The 26,028-nt window shown below is 43.4% G+C and overlaps 1 protein-coding gene across 1 annotated transcript in view; it reads right to left on the bottom strand.

Annotated features, from left to right (window-relative positions):
• LOC147728887 (uncharacterized) overlaps positions 1 to 26,028 on the bottom strand; it is a 386,974-nt gene that overhangs the window by 170,698 nt on the left and 190,248 nt on the right. The window contains exons 9-10 of the mRNA XM_086963878.1: positions 24,763 to 24,813; positions 5,802 to 5,846 (exon numbers count right to left, since the gene is read on the bottom strand). Coding sequence (XP_086820004.1) covers positions 5,802 to 5,846; positions 24,763 to 24,813 — 96 coding nt within the window. The remainder of the gene's footprint in view (positions 1 to 5,801; positions 5,847 to 24,762; positions 24,814 to 26,028) is intronic.

The raw sequence follows: 26,028 nt of genomic DNA, 5'->3' as shown, positions 1-26,028 counted from the left end.
AGATATAAATCTCTGATCGAATTTCATGGTTAGCTAACACTCTTGGCCATTTAATTAATCTATCGTTATTACTCGTGAGAGACTCTATTTGGTTTAAGCTACTTTGCTCAGGTTGATGGGCGAACCAGCCAGGAGCTGGACTAAGCTTTAGTTTCCAATGATTTCTATCAGTTCCTGAAGTTACTACAAAATTCAAGCATCCTTTCCCACAACATCGCAATTTATTTTATTTAGTTCTCTGCTGAGAACAACACATTTCTGATAAAACATTTAAAATTGATAGTATAAAATTAATTTTTCAATATAATTTTTAAAACAATTTGAAAAATGTAAACAGATTATGACAAACAAATTCGTCTGGTGGAGATTTACATAACATACTTAAACTCTTCACTGGTAAACTATTGTATCTGAACTGTATTAATCTTAAATAGCGCTTTCTGGCCTCTGCTACTATTGGATTTGGACATATAAATAGTGCATGGTTTAAATCTTGGATTCCTCCTTTACATAATTCACATTCACTAGTAATGTTCTCTTTAAAGTTCCACTTAGATGTCAACGACTTAAGAGGGAGTTTCCCAAGATGTAAAACTGTAATACAGCGCTGGACTCCATGCCTTAAAGTGAAGTGGGTATAATGTTGTGATTGTTTATACTCTATGGAGGCGGCATGTTGAATGTCCAAGTCAAAACTTAGCCTCAGTGCTAGATGTTTTAAAAAAAGCTTTAGTTGTGCAGGAGTCCATGATTTCATAAGTGCAATTGTACAATTTGATAGTTTAAAAACAGTAGTCAGATTTTGGCTAAATATATATCTTGGAGATTCCTGCTCAAATATCTCAAATTTTAGTAATGATCTTAGGGTGCCTGGGTCAGAGTGTAAAAGATTATAAGCCCATCTCAAGATGTTAATGATGGCTTGAGCGTTGGAGCTAACTAAGGAGAATTCTAGAAGTAGTGTTTGTACTGGGACGGCTTAATGGACTTTAATCATTTTGCGAAGAATTTTCCCTTCCTTAATTTGTACTTGATGCCAGTGTTGTATTCGGATATATTCCAAAGCATACAATAAAACTGGCGGGATCTTAGAACAATAGACCTGTAGTCGTGGAAGAAAAAGCCTTTGTCCTGAGGAGGAATATACGCGCTAGAGCGCCCCGATGTGGACGTCTGCTTTTCGACTGGTGTGCTGCAGATGGGGAGAGTTTTGTAATGCTTGAGTGAATATTCGGCCCAGGTATGTAGGTATGTGTACTCTTTTACCACTTCCGGCAATTCTCCCCCCGTGTCCAATTATACTTTGTGTAGTGCTTTCTCCCTCGAAACGCCAATATTTTCGTTTTTGTAGTAATAGGGATCAGGATATTTTCCTTTGTATATTTGTTGAGGGCTTCAAGATTCCTTTGGAGTCCAATTGGGGTAAGGTTGAGTATTACAACATCATCAGCATACATCATGATATAGATTTTACTAGATGCTATCTTTGGAGGATAATTAGTGACCTGCGGAAAACATGCTGGTAGGTCACTAAGGTATAACGAGAAGAGTAGGGGAGCCAACAGGTAACCTTGCCTTAGTCGGTTGGATGTATTTATTGGATGAATAAGACCTTTCTCTTTTCCCATTTGAACTTGACACCAAGTTCAAATTTGAACACGTATTTATCTATGATTGTCTGTAATACTGCAATGTTATCAGTTACAGCATGTTTTGGGCGAAACCCAGCTTGATTAAAAAGGATTACTCCTGTGGGAAAAGCCCAGTCTTTGAGATGATCCAATACGCTAGCCGCAAAAGATTTTCCTGTTGCGTCCAATAAGGCAATCTGTTGGTAGTTACCAGGATGTAAGTGAGAACCCTTCTTGAAGATCGGAATAACGATACTCCCCTTCCATGATTTTGGAATTTTCCCTGTGGAGTAACAGTAAGAATATAAGGTAACTAAAAACGTACTCCACATTTCCGGGCTGTTTTGAAGAGCCTTTATCAGGATCTGGTCCGGACCTTAGCGGCTGCAGACTTTGCGATCTTTATATACTGTTCTATTTGACGTGCGTAAGGGGCTAAATTGTCATGAGTGTTTTCCTCCAGTTCACTTGGGGCTTGCCTCCGATTTTCGCGGCTTGGATTTAGTTTGTATAAATTGGTTACGTATATTTCCCAGTCGGTTGAAGGAACCGGTGTTGCTTGTAAACATTTCTTTGTTCCTGTTTGTTTAGCAATTAAATTCCAATATGTGCATGTATCATGCTTATTAGCTGCGATTTGGATGTCAACCCAATTTTGATCCTGTACCTTTTTCAGTTTTTTCCCTTTTTCCCTCCGTCTGCAGTTTTTGAGATGTTTGATTTCTTTATCTCTTGCCTCTGAGAATTGTAAAAATTTCTGCTGGATTAATTTGTTTAGTGCACTAGTTTTTGTATTCAGATTCTTTTTTGCATGTTTTGTCATTGGAGTATCCCGGTGTTTTAAGGTCTCCTCCAGGAGTTGCATTATCTTGATGAGGGCAATCACATAATTTGCTATTGGATCTGAGGAGTAGTTTATTTGTAGTACTTGAGTTTTAGTGATTGTATATTTAATTTTATTAAATACGGTAGAACTCCCTATTAGTCGCCCTTGAGTCTGGTTCACCATTACAGTGCTTTCAGCATACATAATAGTTGCAGAAGAAGTAAGTTGCAGTGTTATTTCAGTTTTGAGGCTTAAAATTGCGTGATCACTCCCCTGGACAAATTTTGTAGTTATAGTCTAGGATTGATGAACTGAAGTTATCCTTTCTTGTAAAGGAAGCGGGAATGTCCCCTTGTGTGCATCCATTTAGTATGATACCATTTATTACCGGAAGAGAAGACAATAGAATTTTTCCACGGTTATCTGCTTTAATCCCTGCAGGAAATAGTGGAGTAGGGATTAGCAGTGCTTCCTCTTGTTCACCATATTCCCATTTTTCGAGAAGTCCATTAAAGTCACCTAATAGGAAAACAGAAGGAAATCCTTCAGCTTCCACCATCTTTTCTATTTCCTCAAATGCATTGAGGATATGGATGTCCATTGAGGAACCTGGTGGAAAATAACAATTGAAAATCAAATAGAGAGTCTGTGGGAGTACTCCAGCATTTGGCCTTTATACATTGAGTGTTTTTTGATTCATAGGTAAGAGTTCTTGGTCCCAACGGTAATCCTCGTGGAGTAGTATTGCTATACCTCCTTGGAGTGTCCCTGGATTACCGACTCTGCTGGCATATCATATACAAAATGGTCATTTTGAGGAAAAGAATGTGTTTGCCAAGTTTCTTATAGAGCGACTAATGCTGGGGAATCTTTCACAACTTGGGCCATTTTCTCCTCGTTCATCCCTGCTATATTCCATGATGCTATATTCAGCCTTCTGTTAAAAAGGTAGTTTATTTTCCCATCCCTGTTTGTGTCTATTTACATTTTCTGATAGCGAAGACCAATGTTGTTCTTTAGGAATTGTCTTTTTATCTATGTTTTTGTTCCAGATCTCTGACGATGATTAAGTTTCCATCCTGATTGCTGGTAAGATTTTTGGGACCACTGTCTTTTTGATCAGAGACCTGTGATTTCATGTTTTTTTTTTCTTTAAACATCTCCTGTAATTGGTCTCCTTTATTGTATATAGTTGCAACGTCGTATCCGTTTTTGTAGAAGATCTCACTTTCTTTTAGGATTATAGTTAAGATTACGTTAGACCAGAATTCGACAGTAGCCACTGTAGTTTTATTTTAGCCTTTATCGGAAACATTACTAATTTTATTTCAGAGCTTGTAATAAACTGAAGCGCAGGGATCTTTTGGATTATGTATATTATTCTCCCTCTGTTTAAAGGGTTGTTACCTGCAGGGAATAGATCTGAAATTTCCAGAAAACATGACTGACTTTGCAGTATCTGAAGGCTAGTTGCTCCAGCAGTTTCTTCTGTGTTTTGAACTGGGTTTGATACCAAATTCTCGTTATCAGGCCCAGATATGGAAAAACTTGGAGCAGGTGGATTCAGATGTGTACAGGACTTTCTCCCTTTAATTTGTAAATTATAATGGTCCCTTGCCTGTGAATCTATTTCAGGTTTTAAAAACTGGTCAATTACTGGAGATTTACATTCTGGGCTTAAAATCTTTTGAAATTTCAACTTCTGGCCTTTCTTTTTTAAGAATCTTCTTTTGGATTTTTTCGTGTTTTTTTGATGTTGAGCCTTTTTGGCCCTTTTTTCAATTTTGCTTTTAGCTAAGGCCGGAGGATCTGCGGTTAAAGATAACATTTTTGATTTAGCCTTTTTATGTATAGCATAGTTATTAGAAGTCCCTTTGTCTCTTCGCAGATTAAAAATTGGATAATAAGGAATTACTTCAGCTTGGTCTTTTTCAATATTTGGCTCTTTAAATAACTTTTTTAGAGAGAAAGTATTTCTGTAATCAGTTTTCTTCCTTGTTCTTTCATGAGACTTCCATTCCGTTTGGGTTGCCTTTTGATTCTTACATGAGGTTGAGATTTCTGTTAACATGTTATCTTTTGGTCTACCAGAATTTCTGGCACCCTCTTCGTCTCCTCTTGTTTGTGCCGGCTGCTGATTAAGTTGTTGTAGTTTCTTTTTCTTGTTGACTAAGTATTGGAGCATACCTATTTGTGTATCTAGCATTTGGTCAGAGTTGTTCGTTATATTTCCTAAAAGAGATAATATTGACTCCAAGATTTTTAGTGGGGTGAGTAATGAATTAGACATCAGAGTATGATCGTGTGGTAGGTTTGTATTGCTTAAGAAAAGAAATTCTGGGGATTGAAAGCAGTTCTCTACCAGGGCAGGTATGTTTTGTGGGGTACTGATTAATGGGGCTGGCCTCTCCTTTGTAGTTCTCTCAGCATGGTGAAATAGAGTATCACTGATATTTATATCAGGTAGGGTAAAATCAGTATGAGAGATTTGACGGATTTTGCAACCTGCTTGGCTGGTAGATGGATCTAGACCTCCTTGTTGGTCATCGTTTTTCATTGATAGCAATGTTGTACTGTCGTTTGTCATATCTTTGACATACACTTTATTTTCTCCTATTGGAGAGTTGCATGACTCCATTTTTTCAATTCCTTTTTCCTGAGCTATTCCTTATTCTGTTTGTGCGTTCCTTTGTTCAGTTTTTGGGTTTTTTACAAAGAATTTTGATATTTCGGTACTCCCTGAAAGAAATCCTATATGGGGCGCCTTACCAGGGCGTTTTCTTAATGGTTGTTCCGTACCTATCCTTTTCATGTGGATTGTACGTGTTCGTAATTTTTTGTAAGCCATTATGAGGAAAAGAAGGCGCTGGAAAGTGTTTAGTTACTTGGACTTTTGTTTTTGCACTGCGCTTAGTTACTGGTTTGCTCTTAGAGCGTTCAGGTGAAAATAAAGCGAGGTAAGGCTCGTTATATGTCTCAAGTTCTGGTCAGAGATCCTGGGATGTCCAAAGAGTGGAGAAGGTTTCAGTTCACCCCCTTCTCTCTTCGGCCTCTCTGGAACTCTTACAACAGATTTTTCTGCAGATTTTCCGCCTCTAATAAGGTTCTTTTCTGGTGTGAAGCATCCTTTCCCAAACAGCTATTTCTATAAGAAGGTAATATAGCCTCATTTTACACATTCCTCATTTAAAGATGTATGATTGGTCAGATATTGATCGACCATTGCAGGCCCTCAAAACTGTGGGAAAGAGACAGTTGGGCAGGTGAACTGCACTAACGGTGAAAGGGGTAAAAGGGGTGTGAGGAGGCGGCTGAATTTGAGCCAGATGAGTCTCTGAACTTACCAATTACTGTGTCAATGACTCGCACCGAATCCTTTTCAATCCTCCCTAGACAGAAATAGAGAGAAGAAAGAATGTTAAAACCAACACTAAACAAAAACAGACTCACGCTTTTCCTACAGGAAGAAGGACAGAGGGGAGCAAGACGAAAGTCAGCCACAGAAGAGGAAAGAGAAGAAGGATAATATGAGGAGAAGGGCATACAAGGAGATAAGGAAAAGAGAAAAGGAAGTTCCTAAGTGGCAGGAGGAGAACCAAAAGTCCCTGATTGTTACTGGCAGATCAGCGAAGGAACCAGGGAACTGAGAGATCAGGAATCAGCAACCCAAACTTGTAACCATGGAACGACGGGAAGTGAAAGGAGACATGAGGTGGTTACCGCTCTAGCCACAGTGCCTCCCAAGAGTCAGAGGGCACAGAGAGGTGCCCGGCCATGGCCACACTCACCAGGGAGCCTGGCTTGACCAGGTTAGTGGAGAAGGGTGGAGGGAGGAGGAGATGTTAGAGGGTAAATTGGCAAGTTCGTTTTTTTTCCTTCTTTCAATATTTGAGTTAAATGTTTTTTTGCATACCCCTCCCCCGTTTAACATTCAAATTGTCTACAAGATATACAGAGAATGGATCAATCATTAGATAAACATACACATTTATAATCGACTTGCTACCTGTATCAAACAAGCACTTAAAACTAATTACGGTTTCGAAATTTGGAAAAAGCTTATCGCCTGACCTCCTGGTCCCTCCCTCCCACCTGGTAAACACAGTTCCCCCTGAGACTCCTTTGCATAACTAGTTAATTACCCAGCCACTGAAAGGAGCCCACATTTGACTTCCCCTCTTCTTCGCTTGTCTGCCTTTCCTAGCATAGATAGCTTTCTCCAAATTGTGGCCTGCTAATAGCCGGCTCAACCATTGATGGAACGACGGGGGGTTCGGATCTAGCCATCCCGATGCTACAGTCAGCCTTAAATAAGCCGTTGCAACATTGCAACTGCCAAGAAGCATTCTTCCTTTGCTATCCATCCCCCATTTTGCACTCCCAATAAGATAAGGCTTGGAGTCAGGCTGACTTTTATCTCTAGTTTATCTTCATGAAAACAGGTAATTTCATCCTTTAAAGGGCTCAAGGCACTACACGTGGTGAATATATGCACTATATCCGCACTGAAAATGGAACAGCAATGACAGCTCGTACCTTTGCCCCCACCCCCACTTTGCCCTCATAGCGGGCGTGCAGGATAATATAAAGCAGGTCTTGAAGAATTAAGCTTGCAAATTAGCTGACATAAGAACAGATTCCGAGAGATAGAAAGCTTTATAAAACTCCGATTTTGAGATCAATATTTTCTCTTGCCATTTTAGCAAAAACGTTTCATGGTCATCTTTCATCTCTAAATTCAGAATACGGTACAATTTCCCAATTCAATTCTATTATCTGCTAATGTTGTTACTTTCTCAACTAGCTCAATTATACCAAAGCCTGCCGGCCACCCCCTTAGGCTGCAAAAAGTAGCTGACTTGCAAATATTAAAAAAAGTCTCCATGGTTAATACCAAATTTATGTTGTAGCTCCTCAAATGAGACAATCGCAGTGGAGGAATAGAAAGCTCCTAGGCTGTCAATACCTAATTGCGACCATCTTTGTATGCACCTATCCCCAAATATTAATGGCAGATTTTCATTAGTCAACAATGGTGTATATTAATTTACTTAACTTATCTTCAGTAATTTCTGTACCCAAGCCAAAAACTTTACCGGCACTTAATATACACTTGAATTTAACTTTCTTATAGTAACTAAACTCAGGTTGTCTTCAAAAACACCCCAAGGCTTCGTTACCAATCAATAGCTCATAAATTGTAGGTATATTCTCTAAAGATTTATTGATGTGCGAATGTCCAAGTAATAAAGGGCTATTATTGCAACCATGGTAGCCCAATAATACAACTTTAGGTTTGGCAGGGCCCACCCTCCTTTGTCTTTTGGGAGTGAGAGATATTTCAATGCCCTTTTAGGCTTGGAGTAGTTCCATAAAACCCTTGAGTACATAGCTTCAAGCGCCTTCAACCATTGGTTTGAAAATTCTAACAGAATTGACCTAAACAAATGAAGTATTTTAGGGAAGAAAATTATTTTGATTAAATTACACCTCCCAACAATTGTAAGATGTAAGTTATCTAGTCTTCCTAGGTCTTTTTTCATCTTTCCGATAAGAGGGTCTAGATTGTCTTTAACGATTTCATCTACCTCCTCGTTGATACTAATACCCAAATACACCGCTTTTTTTTACTACTCTTATGTCCCCCCATTTCTAAATTATCACTACTTGAGTCTTATCCTTATTCAACGAATATCCAGACACCTCCCCAAAGAATATCACCTCCCTTTCGTTAGTTTTCAGAGCAATTTCAGGTTTAGACTTTACCACAGCAATGCCATCCGCATACGCTAAGATTTGTGTCTGGTATCCCTGTACTACAACTGGTGGGATTGTTGAGTTTAGCTCAAATTTCCATACCAGCGGGTCTATAGACAGTGCAAAGAGCAAGGGAGAACAGGGACACCCTTGCCATGTCCTGCATGTGATCTCTATATTTTCTGTTAAATCACCAGCGAAAAAAATAAATAGCTCCTGATTTGTAGTATAGGGCATTGACTGCTTGTACAAACTCTGACCCAATGCCCATGATCTGCATCGTCTGCCAGAGAAAGTGCCAGGAGACCCTATCAAAGGCTTTTTCTACATCCAATAATTCTAGAGCCATAGGGTCCCCTGACACTTGTACTGCATCAAACAGTGTGATCACTCTTCTAATATGATCTGTCGCATCTCACCCTGCAATAAAGCCATGTTGACAATTGGACACTATTTATGGCATGACCTGCGCTAACCTTTTAGCTAGAATCTTAGAAAAAACTTTTGCATCCCCTGTTCATCATTGTTATTGGTGTGTATGAACTACGATCAATCGCTTGTTTGTTCTTTTTTTAGAAAAACAATAAATTGGTCAAATGTTCTTTATCCCAAGATTCTGGAGGGGGGTCCCTCTATAAATTTGGTTCAGTAAATTGGTCAAATGTTCTTTAAATTGGGGTGCAATCTTTCTATAAAAGTCCACTGGAATTGCGTCGGTCCCTTTGGCCTTACCTGTAGCCATACCAGCTAATGCTGTATACATTTTGTTCCAACATATTTCCCCTTCCAGGTACTCTCTATCTTTCCTAGTGGTACTACTCTTAAATAATCATCTATTTGATCTGACCTAGCTATTGTACTCTCAGTATACAGCTGTTGATAATATGTTCTAAAAGCTTCTCCGATCTTCTGGGGCTCAGAGACTATCCCAAGGGTGGGGTCATATATTTCTCTAAGTTGATTCGCCGAGCTCTTCTGTCTTGCTCTTACAGCCAGACGATGCCCGGCTTGCTCACTGCATTCATACACTTCTTCCCACCATGCTGCCATCTTTTCTGCGTCTCTATTTAAAAAAATCTGATTGAGTGCTCTTCTAGTTAAGGTGAAGAATACCTGAGCCTCCCGTACATACCCTCCCTGTTAAGCTATTCTAACGAGGTTTTCCTCCACAGCAGCTAGTTTATCTTTTTTATGCTGAATGTGTTGTCTTTCTTCCTTCCCTCTATTCAGCGAGAACTGCAGCATCTAGTATGTATACATGCCTTCAATGTGTTCCAAACTACCCCTTATGGTCACTGCCACTATTTTCCTTGAAACACATTTGGATCCGTTTACTCATATGGCTGCAATAATCCGCGTTTGATAATAGGGCCCTTTCAAAGCTCGGCTTTGTTCTCGTTTCACTCCCCCACCCCTGAATTTCCAGCACTAATCGATTGTGATCTGACAAAAACCATGGATTCTACAATTCATAAGTAGGGAATTTGACGTAAAAAGTAATCTAGCCAGACATGCGAGCCATGTGGGACTGAATAAAAGGTAAACCCCTGTTCTAGAGGTCTCTTCCTGCTCCAAACATCCATAAGCCATGACTCTCACAGAAGCTTTCTATGGCGCGAAAAACGTTTGGCTTCCGACCCCCATACTTCTTAATATCTCCTCTAGCCCACCCACTGGGGTGACTGATATTCAGATCCCCACATAATATGATCGGCAGAGGCCGATGAGTTAATTTGTTAGATAAGTCTTAAATAACACCTGGGTCATCCAAAATGCTCCCATACACATAACATAAAGTGAGTACCCCTCTGTTTTTAATGTGTCATCCGACAATCACCCATTTGCCTTGACTATCTATTTGTCCTTGTGTGAACTGCATTTTTTTACCTTTGGCCTGAATCACCCACCCCTCCACTATCAACCTATAGCCAAGGGTATTTAAAACATCTCTCCATGAACCTTCAATGTGGGTCTCTTGTAAGCAGACCACATCAGCTTTCAACGTTTGCAAACCAACAGCCACTCTTGCTCTTTTTTTAGCTTCATTCAGCCCGCATATATTAATAGAAGCTATATGCACTTTTCCTTGCCGTCTCATTACCTGCTTCTCATAATCCGACTATCATCCTTAGCCATGAATACAGATAAAACAAACCATCCTATCCTTTTTAGGATAGGATGAGCGTATGAGCCCCCCTCGCTCTACCCCACCATCCCCAAAAGACCCCCTTCTCATCAAACCCACAAACCTCCCTCTCTCCACCCATCCCACACACGTAAGCAATCAGGCCTAGCCTTTGTACGGTTATCTGTATAACTGCTCTCACTACCCCCCTTGACTATTGTTGTACTTCATCCAATACCTCTCTCCATGCCTCCCCATGCTTCAAGGAAACATAATTTAATGAACTTGTTTCATTGTATTTCATTGAGATATCACCCAACCCAATATCTGCATCTAACTACATGGCTCCCTCCTTCCAATTCTCCATTAAAGCTTATCAGATCACCCCTCTCAATTCATTCAGATATTCTTGAGCCTGAATCTCAGAAAAAAGCTGCAAATATGCCCCTTAAAAACATTTTTCAATTTTGCTGGGCTCTGTAAGTAAACCTCTGCCCCCACTTTCTGAAATGGTGTAAATAATTGCCTTGGACGCAATCTCCTCTCCTCTCCACTGTGGCATGGGCAAAGTGGGGCTTTGCAAAAAAGGAAACCCCTTCAAACTCCTTTTTAGCATTTGGGCCTGCTTGTGCATAAATGCTTTCCCTCATTAGGAAATTACCAAAAAAAACAAGCATTGTCCGAGGATGCTCTTGATTGCCTGCATGATAACTTTTGAGAGTCAAGGGGAAACGATGGGCCCTTTGAATTTATTTGTCCCAGTCCCATCCTATCAAGTCTGGTAAAGCCCCCCTGAAAAGTTTTACTGCGAACCCTCTTGCATCTCCTCCTATGGTGTTCAGGTATTCCTAGGAGTCTGAGGTTGTTTCTTCTTTGTCTGTTCTCCTGCTTTTCCAGTTCCCACATCAGGTCAATGATCTTGAGCTCTTGAGAAACATTTGTCTTCTTTAATTCCGCTACATCTAATTTGAGGGACTCAGTACGGGCCACGACCATAGACAGTCTCTCTGAGATATCTGTGCATGTTTTGTTAATCTTCCTTACTGCCCCCTAAAGGTTTTTTAGAGGATTGCCTAGCTCGACAGTTGTAATCCCATCTTAGTTTGGGTGAGTTGCCCTGACTCGATCCGTCCTGTCTGGAGCTCTCTTTGCTCGCATTTTCTTTTCTACCCCCCCCTTTCTGTAGTGAGACTTTTTTTCCCCTCACCGCCTCCACGGCTACTATTTCTAAATACAACTCAGAGGAGCATAAGTGTCAGAAGGCTCGATTCTCTTCGCAGAGGCAGTATAGATGCTAGTCCCAATCGCCCACCCTCCAGTGTCTTCGCCACCAAGAGAAAATCCACCAGCGAGGGGGAAAAGGGGAAGTGGAAGAAAGAAGAGACACCTTGAGAACTGCTGTCACCCTCACCGACTGCAGAGCTCTGTCTGTGCTTCTGCTGTCTGTTCCAGAGGGGTTTATAATCTTGATTCAAGACTCAGTAATTTAAACTAGTCTTTTCGAATGTCTAATAAGACAACATAACCTAAATGACATACATTCAAGTTTGTGTAGAACGTTATTGAAGCACAGTTCTTTTACTAGGAGAATCATCTGCGTTAGCAATACAGAATTCTCAGGGAGGAATTGAGTAGAACTATGGGGGGCAAGTACCTGCACCCTTCTTATTATCCCTTACTCTTTTTCAGTGCATATTCTCCCCTTTACTTTGGGGGTATTTTCTCCACTGTATAATTGAAAAAAAACCCGGATGAGTATGGATTTATGAGACCAACTACTTTCAGGAAACCCAGTGACCGAAAGACGGTACAGGGTGACGAGTGGATTTGACTGCGACAGTCCTGAGGAAGACCGAAGTGACCTCTTGGGGCACAATGGAAGCGGTCGAAACATGTTGACTCTAGCAGTGGTAGGAGGGTAGTCTTGTGGAACCTCATTTTCTCAGTAAGACATTATCCCATCCTTTCTTTTTACTTTTAATCCTGATAGGGGTATCAAAATTGGGTTTAATAAAGCAATATTTTCTATTGGCACCCCTAATCAGTTTTAATCACATCCTAACTGCACTCTTTTCGTCGCACTTACATCAGATTCACGAGGTGTTCACTTATACGTTTCACCACTCATGTATGTTATTCGTTGTATGTATTAATTGATTGTATCGTACGTCTTGTCACGTGGATTTTATTATTTTTGCCCCCTCCCTAATGCTCCGCCCTGGAGGTGGCTACACCAGGGCGTTTGTAGCAGGCCCTATGATGAAGCATGTCACATACTTCGGTATGTGAGTGAGGGCAGTTTTTCCAAACCGGGGAATTTTCCACTGTTGTAGTTGTGCACTCTATATACCCCCTGCGTGTGATAAAATGGTAGCCTTAGGGGGCCTGGGGTATTGAAGTTTAAACTTTTGGGGCCCTCTCCCCTCTTGTGTGTAGATCTGTTCCAGAGGGGTGCCTAATACACAGAGGGGGGAGAGAATAAACAACAACCCACCTTCTGGCAATTCTCTCTATTTAATAAACAAAGCTTATCCTACCAGTCGTCCTCAAGGTATTGCTACTCTTCATATTGTTTGGTAGTAATTGTTAGGGAGCTTCATGCCTGAAAAAATACAAACTATCATTACTGTGGGTTCCTAACTTGTTTGCTAACCATTCCCTTAAGGACCAACTGTAAATACCTGAAAGCTTCCTGTAATCGCCTTAACTGGGATTCTTTGCAGAGGTTCTGAAAGTTATTCTTGACTCAGATGAGTCTCCGTACTGTGAATTCCTTCTACGCGCAAATAGGTACAAGGTAGGCAGGAGGGGAAAGGGTAAGAGAGGGAAAGCGCAAGAAGGGTCAGCACAGTTTTATTCTAGTTCGCAGCCAAAGAGGGGAAGTGCCGCTTAGCTTACTGTCTCTCTCCTTGTTCACCGCTACTTCAGTCCCGGAGTCAAGAGGAACCTTCCGCTGTGTCAGTCCAGGAAGCTGCTAGCCGAAAAGAACCTCACTCCTGCTGCGGTAAACTCGGCGAAGCTTCGAGCTGGTGAAGTCCCCCTGCTGCCTTTAGAACTCTGGAAGCCTTTTTGAGGGATTGGAATAATTCTGCGGAGATATTTCTAAACTCTGCGGAATACTACAGGGAAATTATTTACAGTAATTACAAAGGCTCTCTCTCTCTGCCTTCCCGCAGATAAGAAGCCGACTCGGAACCTCAACGAATTGCCACAGACTCTGCAAACTCCTGTCATGAACGTAGACACGGAGCCGCGGACTCAAGCTGCTACCTCAGGAACCAAAGCAGTTGAAGTGCGCAGTTGCTAAACAGCACGTGGCACACATCAACTAGAACATACGCTAACTCGAGGTTTTCCTCAAGGGCCACAGCGGCGGCCATCTTAGGAAGGACACTTACATTTACTGCAGGGAGAACCTATATACACTGTAACAGAGAAAACCTATTTTAAAGGCACGGATACCACACATTTACCCGACTGGGTTTTGCTATTGTCCTTGCCCTATTCCCTAACTTAGGAGCATAAATAGAGGCTACTCGCAAAACCCTGACAGTACCCCCTCTCAAAGACCGATTCATCGGTCCTGGCTTGAGAGGTTTCCGTGTATGGAATCTCTTTATCAGTTGTGGAGCATGAATGTGAGATACAGGCTCCCAAGACCTTTCCTCAGGACCATACCCCTTCCAATCCACCAAGTAAAATAGTTTTCCATTCTTGATTTTAGAGTCCAAAATGTCTTGTACTTCGTACTCAGTATGGCCAGAAATATCAAGGGGTTCTGGTTTTTTACCCAACCTCATATGTGGTTTAGTCTTTTTCAGTAAAGATACATGAAAGACAGGGTGAATACCTATTTTAGCTGGTAACTTCAGTCTCACCGTTACTGGACTCAGAACCTTCTCAACTGAATAAGGACCCACAAATCTCGGTTGGAATTTCCTATTCCCTTTCAAATGAAGATTTTTAGTAGATAGCCACACCTGATCTCCTACCTGATATTGCGGAGCAGGTTGTCTATGCCTGTCTGTACATCTTTTATAAGATTGCTTTGCTTTAATCAAATTTTTCTCTGCAGATTTATGTAAGGAAGCGATGTCAGTCATCAAGGTCTTAACTGCCGGAACTTCTAAATCTTCCTGAGTGACAAAGTGATTAGGGTGACGACCAGAATTCAAATAAAATGGAGAGTAGCCAGTAGAAGCACTTTTGGCATTGTTACAAGCGAACTCTGCCATCCACAATAGGTCTGACCATTCACCCCCCCGATCAATGAGGAACAAACGGAGATATTGTTCCAATTCTTGATTAATTCTCTCTGTCTGTCCATCCGATTCAGGATGATAACCGGTAGACAATCTACTCTCAATTCCCAAACCTTTTAGATAAGCCTGCCAAAAATGGGAAATAAATTGAGGGCCTCGATCTGATACCACTATCTTGGGGACTCCATGCAATTTTACAATATTCTCACTAAATGCTTGTGCAAGCTCAGGAGCAGTAGGGGTGCCAGACATGGCAATGAAGTGACTCTTCTTGATGAAGTTATCCACTATCACTAGAATAGTATCGAACCCCTTACTGACAGGCAAGTCTACTATCAGGTCCATAGAAATAGTATGCCACGGATGAGTCGGAGTATGAACTGGCTGTAAAAGCCCTTGAGGAGCTTGTCTACTAGGTTTACTCCGTGCACACAATTCGCAGGACTGTACATACTGTTTGACATGAGAGGACAACCCAGGCCACCAGAAATAACGCTGCACCAAATCCATGGTTTTAGAAATTCCTTTATGACCTGCCAAAGTATGGTCATGGCAACTTTGTAACGCCTTTTGCTGGAGTGCGGTCGTAGGAAGATATAAAGCATCCTTATAGTAAGGTAGTTGCTGATTTAACTGTCTTTCTTCTCCCAATTGAACCCACTCCGGGATCTCTTCCTTAGATAAACTTTTCCGAACTTCTTCTTGAAAGTTGTCTAAAGAAAGAGTGCAGATGATCTTCGTTTCTGGAATGATTGGTTGCGGTTCCACTGGATGTTCACATTCTTCAGTATTCAAACGGGACAGAGCATCCACTTTCCCATTCTTAGTGCCAGGGCGATATGTGATCATAAAATCAAAATCTGCAAAATACAAAGACCAACACAGCTGCCGTGGAGTTAAAGTCTTAGCGGACTTTAGAAATTGCAGGTTCTTGTGGTCGGTGAATACGGTAATGTATGCTTGGCCCCCAGCAGATAATGCCTCCAGTCCTCAAAAGCATCCTTAACGGCCAACAGTTCCTTTTCGGCAATAGTGTAATTCAGCTCTGCCGGATTTAATTTTCTAGAACGGTAAGCCACCGGATGAAGCTGTCCAGTTTTCAGATGTCGTTTTGAGAGGACCCCACCAATTGCTTGATCCGACGCATCTGCTTCCACAAAGAAAGGTTCTGCCGGGTCAGCATGCAACAGGATGCGTGCAGACACAAATTTGTTTTTAAGGTTGAGAAATGCTTGTTCAGCCTCTCTTGTCCACTCAAACTTTACCCCTTTCTTTAATAGACAGGAAATGGGTGCGATCAATTGTGAAAAGTCCTGGATGAAACGCCTGTAGAAGTTGGCAAACCCCAAGAATCGCTGAATTTCCTTGATATTATGGGGTTCTGGCCAACTCTCCACTGCTTGCACCTTTCCTGGATCCATAGTGATTCCTTGTGGGGATAGGACGAATCCTAAAAATTCCACAGTGGTCGCATGGAAAACACATGTTTCCAATTTTACAAATAGATGATGCGTCCTTAACCATTCCAAAACCATTCTTACATGTTTAGGATGATCTTGTGCGTTCCTGGAGTAAATCAATATGTCATCCAAGTAAATAATGGCCACCTTGTCGATCAAATCACCCATGATGTCATTGATGAAGTGTTGAAACACAGCTGGTGCATTACACAACCCAAAGGGCATCACACAATATTCGAAGAGGCCGAACTTTGTACGAAAGTCAGTCTTCCATTCGTGCCCTTTTTTCATCCGAACAAGGTGATAAGCCCCCCGCAAATCGAGCTTGGTGAAAATCTGAGCTTCTTTAATTTGATCCAATAAGACTGAAATTAAAGGCAGCGGGTATCGATTCTTAATAGTGACTAGGTTCAGCGCACGGTAATCGATACAAGTCCTCAAATTTCCCTCCTGCTTCTTAGGGATGAAAAAGAGAGACGAGGAGACCGGCGACTGCGAAGGTCTAATGAACCCATTAGCCAGATAGCGATCCAAATACTCCTTAAGGTGGTCATTCTCTGCTTCGGTTAAGGCATAAATCCGACTGCAAGGAAGAGCCGCCCCAGGCACCAGATCAATGGTGCAATCATATGTTCGATGTGGTGGCAACACCTCCGCCTCGTGTTCACTGAAAACAGTTTTAAAATCTTGATATTCGGGGGGAATTTTTCCCGAGTTAATTACACAAATAGACTGACCCCCAAAGGAAAGTAGTGACGCTAGAGTCGGTTCTACCAAATCTTCCCTTTGTCCATAGCAATGTTCCAAGCAGAATCTTGACTGCATGCTGACTGTCTGATATTCCCAGTCAATAGTCGGATTGTGAGTTGTCAGCCAAGGTAACCCAAGGATCAATTGGAATTGGGGTGTTTCTATTAAGTTGAATTGCAAGACCTCCCTATGCCCATCCGATTGAGTCAATTCCAATTCTTCGGTATGACTGGTGATTGGTCCAGAAGACAAATTTGTTCCATCGACTGCTCTCACCGGTTCTGGTTTCTCCTTCCGGATGGCTCGAATTCCCATGCGGTGGGCATATTTAATGTCACAAAAGTTCCCTGTGGCCGCAGAGTCCAACATAATGGCCACTCCCAAGATCTGATGTTCCCGAAACTTTAGGGTCATGTGCAGAATTACATGTGGAATACTCGACTGTAGAGCGTTAAGGACTAAATTAGATCCTGGAGCAGTCTTTTCATCCTTCACCACCAGAGCGACTCCGCCTACTGATGGCTAACTTTGTTTCCCTTAAAAGGTGTCTTAGGACGCTTGGGGCATTCTTTTACGAAATGGCGGAGCATCCGCAGCATAAGCACAACTTCTTCAAACGTCTCTGCTCCTTTTCTTCCTTACTCAACGGCCCTCTGACAGCTCCAATCTGCATGGGCTCAGTATCGTTACTCCCTCCAGATCCTTTCTCGGTCCAGATTCGATCAAAACGAGGAAAATTAACCCTCCAATCTTTCCTCTTTTCTCCCTTACGTTCGGAGTTGCGGAAATCCAATTCCAACACCAAATCCACCAATGCAGGTAACTCAGTGGGACGATTAGGAACTTGTGCCAATGGGTCATTGATCTCATCTCTTAAACCCCGGTAAAATAAGGCTGCTCGTTTCTCCTCAGGCCAGTTTGCTTCCACAATTAATTTTTTGAATTGCGTGAGATAGGTAATTAAATCTTTAGATCCTTGCCGCAATTCCAGCAACTCGTTATCAGTGGCCTGGGAAATCCTTCTCCTGTCAAAAATTCTGAGAAACTCAGTTTTGAATTTAGCAAAATCACAGAGAAGAGGGTCATCTTCACTAACCAAAGGCATAGCCCAATTGGCGGCGGCCCCACTTAGATAGGATAAAATAAATGCAACTCTAGATTGAGCATCGGGGAAAAGTGTTGGACGGCACATGAAATGTAGTGAACATTGTGTTAAAAAAAGTTGTGCCTTTTGTGGGTCCCCTGAAATCCTTTGCAGGGCTGCTAGAGGGATTAAAGGAGAAACTGAATGTATCACCTGTGCTACGGACTTGGGATCAAGACTTGGTGTGCTGGTTCTAGGCGTAGGAGAGCTTAGAACTGGATTTCCCATAGCTTACCCATCCACCTTCTGGGCTAACACTCTAGTCTCTTGACAAGAGGCCACTAACTCCAATTTTAGATTTTTGTTTTCCTCCCGAACAGCTCCTATCTCCCTCTGAATACCCACTAAAATCACTGCCAGGTCTTTTAGATTCATTCCCTCAGCCATACTGCCTGGGCGAAGTAAAAAAAACGTGGGCACTTCAATCTGTCAGAAGGCTCAATTCTCTTCGCAGAGGCAGTATAGATGCTAGTCCCAATCACCCACCCTCCAGTGTCTTCGCCACCAAGAGCAAATCCACCAGCGAGGGGGAAAAGGGGAAGTGGAAGAAAGAAGAGACACCTTGAGAACGGCTGTCACCCTCACCGACTGCGGAGCTCTGCCTGTGCTTCTGCTGTCTGTTCCAGAGGGGTTCCTAATACACAGAGGGGGGAGAGAATAAACAACAACCCACCTTCTGGCAATTCTCTCTATTTAATAAACAAAGCTTATCCTACCAGTCGTCCTCAAGGTATTGCTACTCTTCATATTGTTTGGTAGTAACTGTTAGGGAGCTTCATGCCTGAAAAAGTACAAACTATCATTACTGTGGGTTCCTAACTTGTTTGCTAACCACTCCCTTAAGGACCAACTGTAAATACCTGAAAGCTTCCTGTAATCGCCTTAACTGGGATTCTTTGCAGAGGTTCTGAAAGTTATTCTTGACTCAGATGAATCTCCGTACTGTGAATTCCTTCTACGTGCAAATAGGTACAAGGTAGGCAAGAGGGGAAAGGGTAAGAGAGGGAAAGCGCAAGAAGAGTCAGCACAGTTTTATTCTAGTTCGCAGCCAAAGAGGGGAAGTGCCGCTTAGCTTACTGTCTCTCTCCTTGTTCACCGCTACTTCAGTCCCGGAGTCAAGAGGAACCTTCCCTGAGTCGGTCCAGGAAGCTGCTAGCCGAAAAGAACCTCACTCCTGCTGCCGTAAACTCGGCGAAGCTTCGAGCTGGTGAAGTCCCCCTGCTGCCTTTGGAACTCTGGAAGCCTTTTTGGGAGATTGGAATAATTCTGCGGAGATATTTCTAAACTCTGCAGAATACTACAGGGAAATTATTTAAAGGAATTACAATGGCTCTCTCTCTCTCTGCCTTCCCGCAGATAAGAAGCCGACTCGGAACCTCAACGAATTGCCACAGACTCTGCAAACTCCTGTCATGAACGTAGACACGGAGCCGCGGACTCAAGCTGCTACCTCAGGAACCAAAGCAGTTGAGGTGCGCAGTTGCTAAACAGCGCGCGGCACACATCAACTAGACCATATGCCAACTCGAGGTTTTCCTCAATGGCCACAGCGGCGGCCATCTTAGGAAGGACACTTACATTTACTGCAGGGAGAACCTATATACACTGTAACAGAGAAAACCTATTTTAAAGGCACGGATACCACACATTTACCCGACTGGGTTTTGCTATTTTCCTTGCCCTATTCCCTAACTTAGGAGCCTAAATAGAGGCTACTCGCAAAACCCTGACAATAAGTTCTTTGAACCAATTAAACTGCCTTGATTCAGCTGAAAAGGAATTGCCTTGATGGTGGAAATGATGGGGGAAGTGATACATGCAGACATCTAGCCCCACTTACTATCCGCTCTGTTTGACCTATGGATGTTTAAGATGCATTCTCCCTGGTGGTGAGTGTCATGACCTCAAGACAGCTGGCGAAGGTGATTCGAACTCTGGCCGTTACGGTCACGCTCAGAGAGAAGCTGCCGGTTAGGATGGCAGGCAGAAGCCCTAAATCCGCGAAGACAAAGCCTTCGCCGGCATTAATCACAGCGGCTTCATTACCCGGAGGGTCCAGGATGGGTGCTCCGATATCAGTGCAAGCATCAGTGAATGCATTGTGTGGCCGAGATGCTGCAACAGAAGGAAGGCTGGGGACAAAAGGTGATGAGCAGTCCAGTAAAGGGAAGATATAGCAAGAGTATTGAAATGTTAAGTGTTTTTTTTCCCATTTGACTTTGTGAGCTAAACAAGTCTTTGAGTTAATTGAGGTAAACAAATTGGAATTGTAAAGATTTTGCTTTATGAAAGACGGGACATGCCAGAGAAGTAGTGTTAGACCTGATACCGAATCGGTAAATATGAATCGGAAAAATTCTGACTCGGTATTCACCGAGTACATATTTACCGAATCGGTATTTACCGATAGGAAAATTACCGAGTTGTCATACACCGAATCGGTAAATAAGAAATCGGAAAACATGCCCATCGAGATGTAGGAAAGGCAAAAAATACAGAATTCATCGAAATTTGGTATTTAAGAGTCGGTTTTTACCATGGACTGAAAGGTGGTAGTAACCATGTGGATGCTATAAAAAAGGTCCCAAAATGCAACCCTCCAGTCATAATGACTGCACTCTATGTGATTGTGAGGAGGCGAAGGCTACAGGCAGCAGGACTGAGGGTATGACAAAGGGAGGAGCAGGTGTACAGGCAGAGGATCACTCTGTTCCAATTGACTGAGCCAGAGATACTCCAGAGGTACAGGCTGCACCCCAATACCATCATGGACCTAATAAGGGACCTCCACCCATACCTGGATCATCCAACACCCTGGGCCCACGCCATCCCTCCCCATGTCCAGGTGCTGTGTAGCAAACACCTGCTTGCCTCTGGGAGCTACCAGAGTGTGATAGCTGCAGTAGGAGGTGTACCCCAGAGCTGTCTGTCCCGTTTCTTCAGGAAGTTCCTATATGTCATGACTCAGAGAATGGGACATTACATACAGTTCCCTGACACACCTGCGGAACTTGCCAAAACAAAAACAGACTTCTATGGACTGGCTCACTTCCCGCATGTGATAGGCTGCATTGATGGCACCCACATTCCCTTATGCCCACCTGCAGCCACCGAACACATATACAGAAACCGTAAGTCTACGCACTCCATCAACGTGCAGGTGATATGCAATGCAGGGAACATCATCACCGACATAGTTGCCAAATTTCCAGGGAGCACGCACGACTCCTACATATTCTAGAACAGTGGAATATACACAAGGCTACTGAATGGAGATTTTGGAGATGGTTATCTGCTAGGTAAATATGTTGTACACACCCTGAATTGGATCTCAGCTCAATGTGAAATGTGTATGAAACTCATGTACCTCTCGTTCTCTCCCAGGTGATAGTGCATATGCCCTGCGTTCCTTTGTGCTGACACCGTACCTGAGCCCAACCAACAGAGCAGAAAGGCGATACAATGTGGCACACAGGTCCACCCGCAACATGGTGGAGAGAACGTTTGGACTCCTGAAGAGCAGGTTCCGTTGCCTCCACAAAAGTGGAGGTTTGCGACAGTACACGCCCATCCTGTGTTGCAAAATAATAGTGACCTGTGCCATATTGCACAATCTTGCTACCAAGGAAGGCACAGAGGTGGAGTAGACACATCATGAGAACATAGATAAGGACCAAGAACATGCAGAGCCCCAGGCAACAGGGCCAGCCGCACTAGGTGGCAGATTGAGACGGACTGAAATTACACAACGATATTTCTAGGTAGCACTACTTCATGATTGTCACATGAATGTACGTCAATGTCACTGGATGCACATACTCAGTTGCTGTCACTGTGTGCAGTTGAGTCAGTCTCCTGCATAGTTCAGTGCTTGCGTCCTCATTGCGGGATTTAGGTGCCTGTCCTTCAGGTTCCCTGCTGGTGCCTGACTCTGCATAGCTGTGCCTGCCGCTCCTGCGCACCTCCTGGACAGGTGTACTGGAGCCACTCCTGCTGGTTGACCCCTCAGTCTCCTCCACACCCGTGTCACCAGCATTGCCTGTGTTTGAGGTCAATATCTGCTCCATCGCAGAGGTCACTCTGCCCATGCCCTGTGTTAAGTCAGTGCAGCAGTGCTCTATTGCTTCCTGCATTGAGATGGAGCGTCTGCAGAGGAGAGCTGTGTTGGTAGCGAACCAATTCATGGCCTTGGTCTGTTGGCGCACGTACTGCCGTTCCCTGGCACGCTGGAGATGTTCCCTGCCAAACTTGTCGGAGAGGACTCCCATGTATGTCGAGATGTCTGAGATCCCTTGTGCAATCAGGTCCAGGCTAGATGCCATTTGGCTTATGCCCTTGTCCATGTTGGACATTGTGGCGCTTATACTGCGCACCTGCCGATGCATGGATTGCAGTGATTTGGCCTGCTGGGGTTGAACTTTCACCATCGTGCCCTCCAGCCCACAGAGCACGCTCTCCCCTTCCTGGCCCTCCCCACCCTCACGTGCCCTCCTGCCAAGGACAGTGGTGCGCGCTGAGCCAGCAGACATAGTTGGTCTTGGCCTGTCAGCCACTGGCGCACTCTTTTGGGGGACATCTCCCTCATCCTCTGAATCAGAGGTCTGCAGGATCCTCTGCGGGGGCTCCGCCTGGCTACTTTCCCCTCCCAGCATGGGCGTGTTTGTGAGGTCAGGAGACCCAAACAACAGTGGGGACATTGGGATAGGTGTAGTGGGTGGGTCTGGAGATGAGGGGTCCTGGGTGGGGTCGTTTCCACCTTCTCCTACGCTGTGACGACTTTTCCTCTTTTCTTTCTCCCCTCTTTTAGTTGGTGCTGCCCTCTCCTCCCTCAGCGGTGCAGAACTGTGTGACGACTCTCCTGTGGAATCAAATTGACATAGGGTCAATGTTATTGTTTGTCTGTGTGTGTTTCTTAATTAAATAGTCTGTACACCTTTGCACAGTCCACATTGCTTGTTTGGGGATGTGTGTGGCATGCCTTGCTGAGTCATGTGTGGTGTACTTTGCATCTGTGTGTACATGACTACGTCTGCCATAATGCATTGCTGGCACAAAATCTGAGCTCTCCTGCTGTGTGATGTGTGTACACATTGGGGTGCAGGGTTGGGATTGCTGGGGGTGGATGTGGGTAGATGCCTCTTACCTTGTTTCTTGGCTGCTTTCGCTGTGCTATCCAGGTCTCCTATCCCATGGATGCTTTCAGGCTCAATGGTGGATTCAACTTGCTCCTCTATTGGTGTCAGTTTTGGGGCTTTGCTCCTGCCACCTCCAGTCACACCTGCATCCTTTTTCTGTGCTGCAATCTTCTTCTTCGTCACTATGCGCAGGTCATACCACCTCTTCTTGATGTCCTCAATCTCCCGGTGGGTGACTCCTATGGCATTAACTTTGGCCTGAATAGCTAGCCAGATGTTCCTCTTCACAGTCTCTGCAACATGCAGAGACTGCCTCCCAAATATTTGGCTGTAGTGGCTAACTATTTAATCCACAGCCACCTGTAGTTCCTCTGGGCTGAACTTAATTTTCCTTTTCCTCTCACCACCATCCTTTTGTCCTTCCTGTGCCTCCATTCTGCCAGTCTGCTTGCCTGTGGATGCTCTGCTCCTCTCTCCTCTGCAGAATTGTTTGTTCTGTTGGTTTCCACCGGCATGGGTGTGGCCACTCCCAGGTACTGGGGTGTGGTGCTTCTCTCTCATTGGTTGGATTCACAGGGCCTTGGCTGTGGGGTGTGTAGGCTGTCCCTGATTGGTTGACAGGCTCACAAGGCGTGTTTCATACTCCCGAATCGGTAATTACTGATTCAGTAAATTCCGAATCAGTAAAATCCGATTCGGAATTTTCCGATTCGGTGAATCCCATTCATTCCTATGGGCAATGTGGCCCATAGGATTGCTTGGGTTTCACCGACTCGGATTTTACCGACTCGGATTATTCCGATTCGGTAATTATCGATTTGGCTTACCGAGTCATACCGAATCGGTAACTTTTACCGATTTTTTTCCTACATACCATTTACCGATTCAGGAATACCGATTCAGTATGAGTCGGTATTTAGGAATCGGTAAATGGAAATTACCTACATCTGGCCCTTGGTGTGGGATCATTTTAGTGTGGTTTTTGTTTTTACATTGTTACTGTTTTATGTGTTGCACAAATACTTTACAAATTGCCTCTAAGTTAAGCCTGCCTCCTCTGTGCCAAACTACCAGGGTATGAAAGCAGGTTACTTTGATGGTGGACTGCAGTTTCTGCACCTCACATCAGTTTTAATTGTATCAGGTCCCTTGCACAACAAGCCCTTGCACCAGCTGTCAGGTGATGCCTCTGTAAATGAGATCCTAAGCAAAATAGAGGGGTTGGGCGTGCGTCAGGTGATGAAGTCCAAGAAGCCAGTATTTAGTTTTTCAAATTAATCTTTATTTTCAATCAGTTAATTCTCACAGAATAGGTGATTTTACGGTCAGGCATCTTGGACTTCATCACCTGACGCACGCCCAACCCCTCTATTATGAGAGCAGGTTAATTTAGGGTTTGCTTGTGTCTTACCTTGACAACTATTGTGGGTTCTGCTTGACCAGGGTTCACACTACAGTCAACTAACAGCCCAATTTCTCACAAACAAGTTGAGAGACAAGCAAAAGAAACAATAGAAAGAAAAGATAGCGAACAGATATGAACTCTGAGAGATAGCAGAGTAAAGGAGAAGAGCACAAGAAACATGCTAGAAAGAAAGACAAGAGAAAAAAAGAAGACAACACCAGCGGAAGAAAAGAGAAAGGTTAGACATTGGGGAGAATACATACTTACCAGTGGTCTGTGTGTTCTTGTCTGAGGAATCCGGTTCCTGAAGAGAGCCATCTGCCAAAAAGGAAAGAAACTGTGTCATCAGAGAGAAGAAGACCTGGTAACTTATATCTACTGCTTGCTGCAATACTCCACTATACCAAGAAGCATTGGGCCACGCTGGGGGTGGAACCCCCAACCCATGCACTGGTATAGGCAATTTATTTAATGAGGACAGGGCACCAACTTACAAAATGGCTGTATAGAGGCATTTGAGCACATACAGGGTCTCTTCTTACTAATGTGCGGAACAAGTGGGCTGAGGATCTTGAGAAAGATCTGACTGACAAAGAATGGTCGGGAAGTTAGAATACCCCAAAAAGGTGTCCTGCAATGCCAAATTTAAATACATCTAATACATGATACTACTTAGAGCCTATCTCACTCCACACCGCCTGCAACTTATGTTTCCCGATACGCAACATTATTGCCCTAGATGCAAAATGGCAGAAGCTGATCTTCTCCATATGCTATGGGCATGCCTAGTGATCACTGTATTTTGGAACAAGATAATCATGAGCATTAGATCGGCAACAGGCCTATCCATGGCGGAAACAGCTGGTAGTTGCCTGGTTGGTAGGACACAACGCCCAAAAACACCGAAAGTACAAATACGCTTCACTGACTTAACCCTGCTAATAGTGAAACGCTGCATAACAATGAGGTGTAAGTCTGCCAGGCCTCCAACTGAATACACTTGGGACGGGGAAATGGTGAGATGGGGGGGCGCAGAAAGCACAGCCATAAGGCAGGAAGAAGCTCTGGCCTACGTAAAAGGCCTATCACAATGGAATGGGACCATATGATGGAAGCATTTAAATCGTTCGAGCCACCTGTCTCCACAGTTCAAGAAGAGTAGCCATGAACAGTAGACAAGTTCCTGCCCACACATGATAGAAGTACCCAAAGCATAGCAATATTCAGCAACAGTGTCATGCAAATATGGGCTGCCCTTGCAAGAGATACTGGGGGCAATAGGACGAACTCATATGGAAATGGTAGGCAATGGGGTGAGTCCAATAGGGGTGGGACAGTTAGGAGGGGTGGGCGGGCTAGTTAAATAAGTTTTAGGAATAATGTTAATAAACTTGCAGATGTATCTAGCCATTTTGCTGCAATTACAGTCAAACTACTTCTTCAATGTATGATATGCAACATGATTGCTGTATTTCAGTGAATCACAGTTTAGACTAAAGTCTAAATGTAATTGTACTACATACCACTGGAACA

The sequence above is a fragment of the Lissotriton vulgaris genome, chromosome 3_1, assembly GCF_964263255.1.
Source record: "Lissotriton vulgaris chromosome 3_1, aLisVul1.2, whole genome shotgun sequence".
NCBI classification, from domain to species: domain Eukaryota; kingdom Metazoa; phylum Chordata; class Amphibia; order Caudata; family Salamandridae; genus Lissotriton; species Lissotriton vulgaris.
Note: the sequence above shows the minus strand (reverse complement) of the source record. Positions and strands in the feature narration are given on the sequence as shown.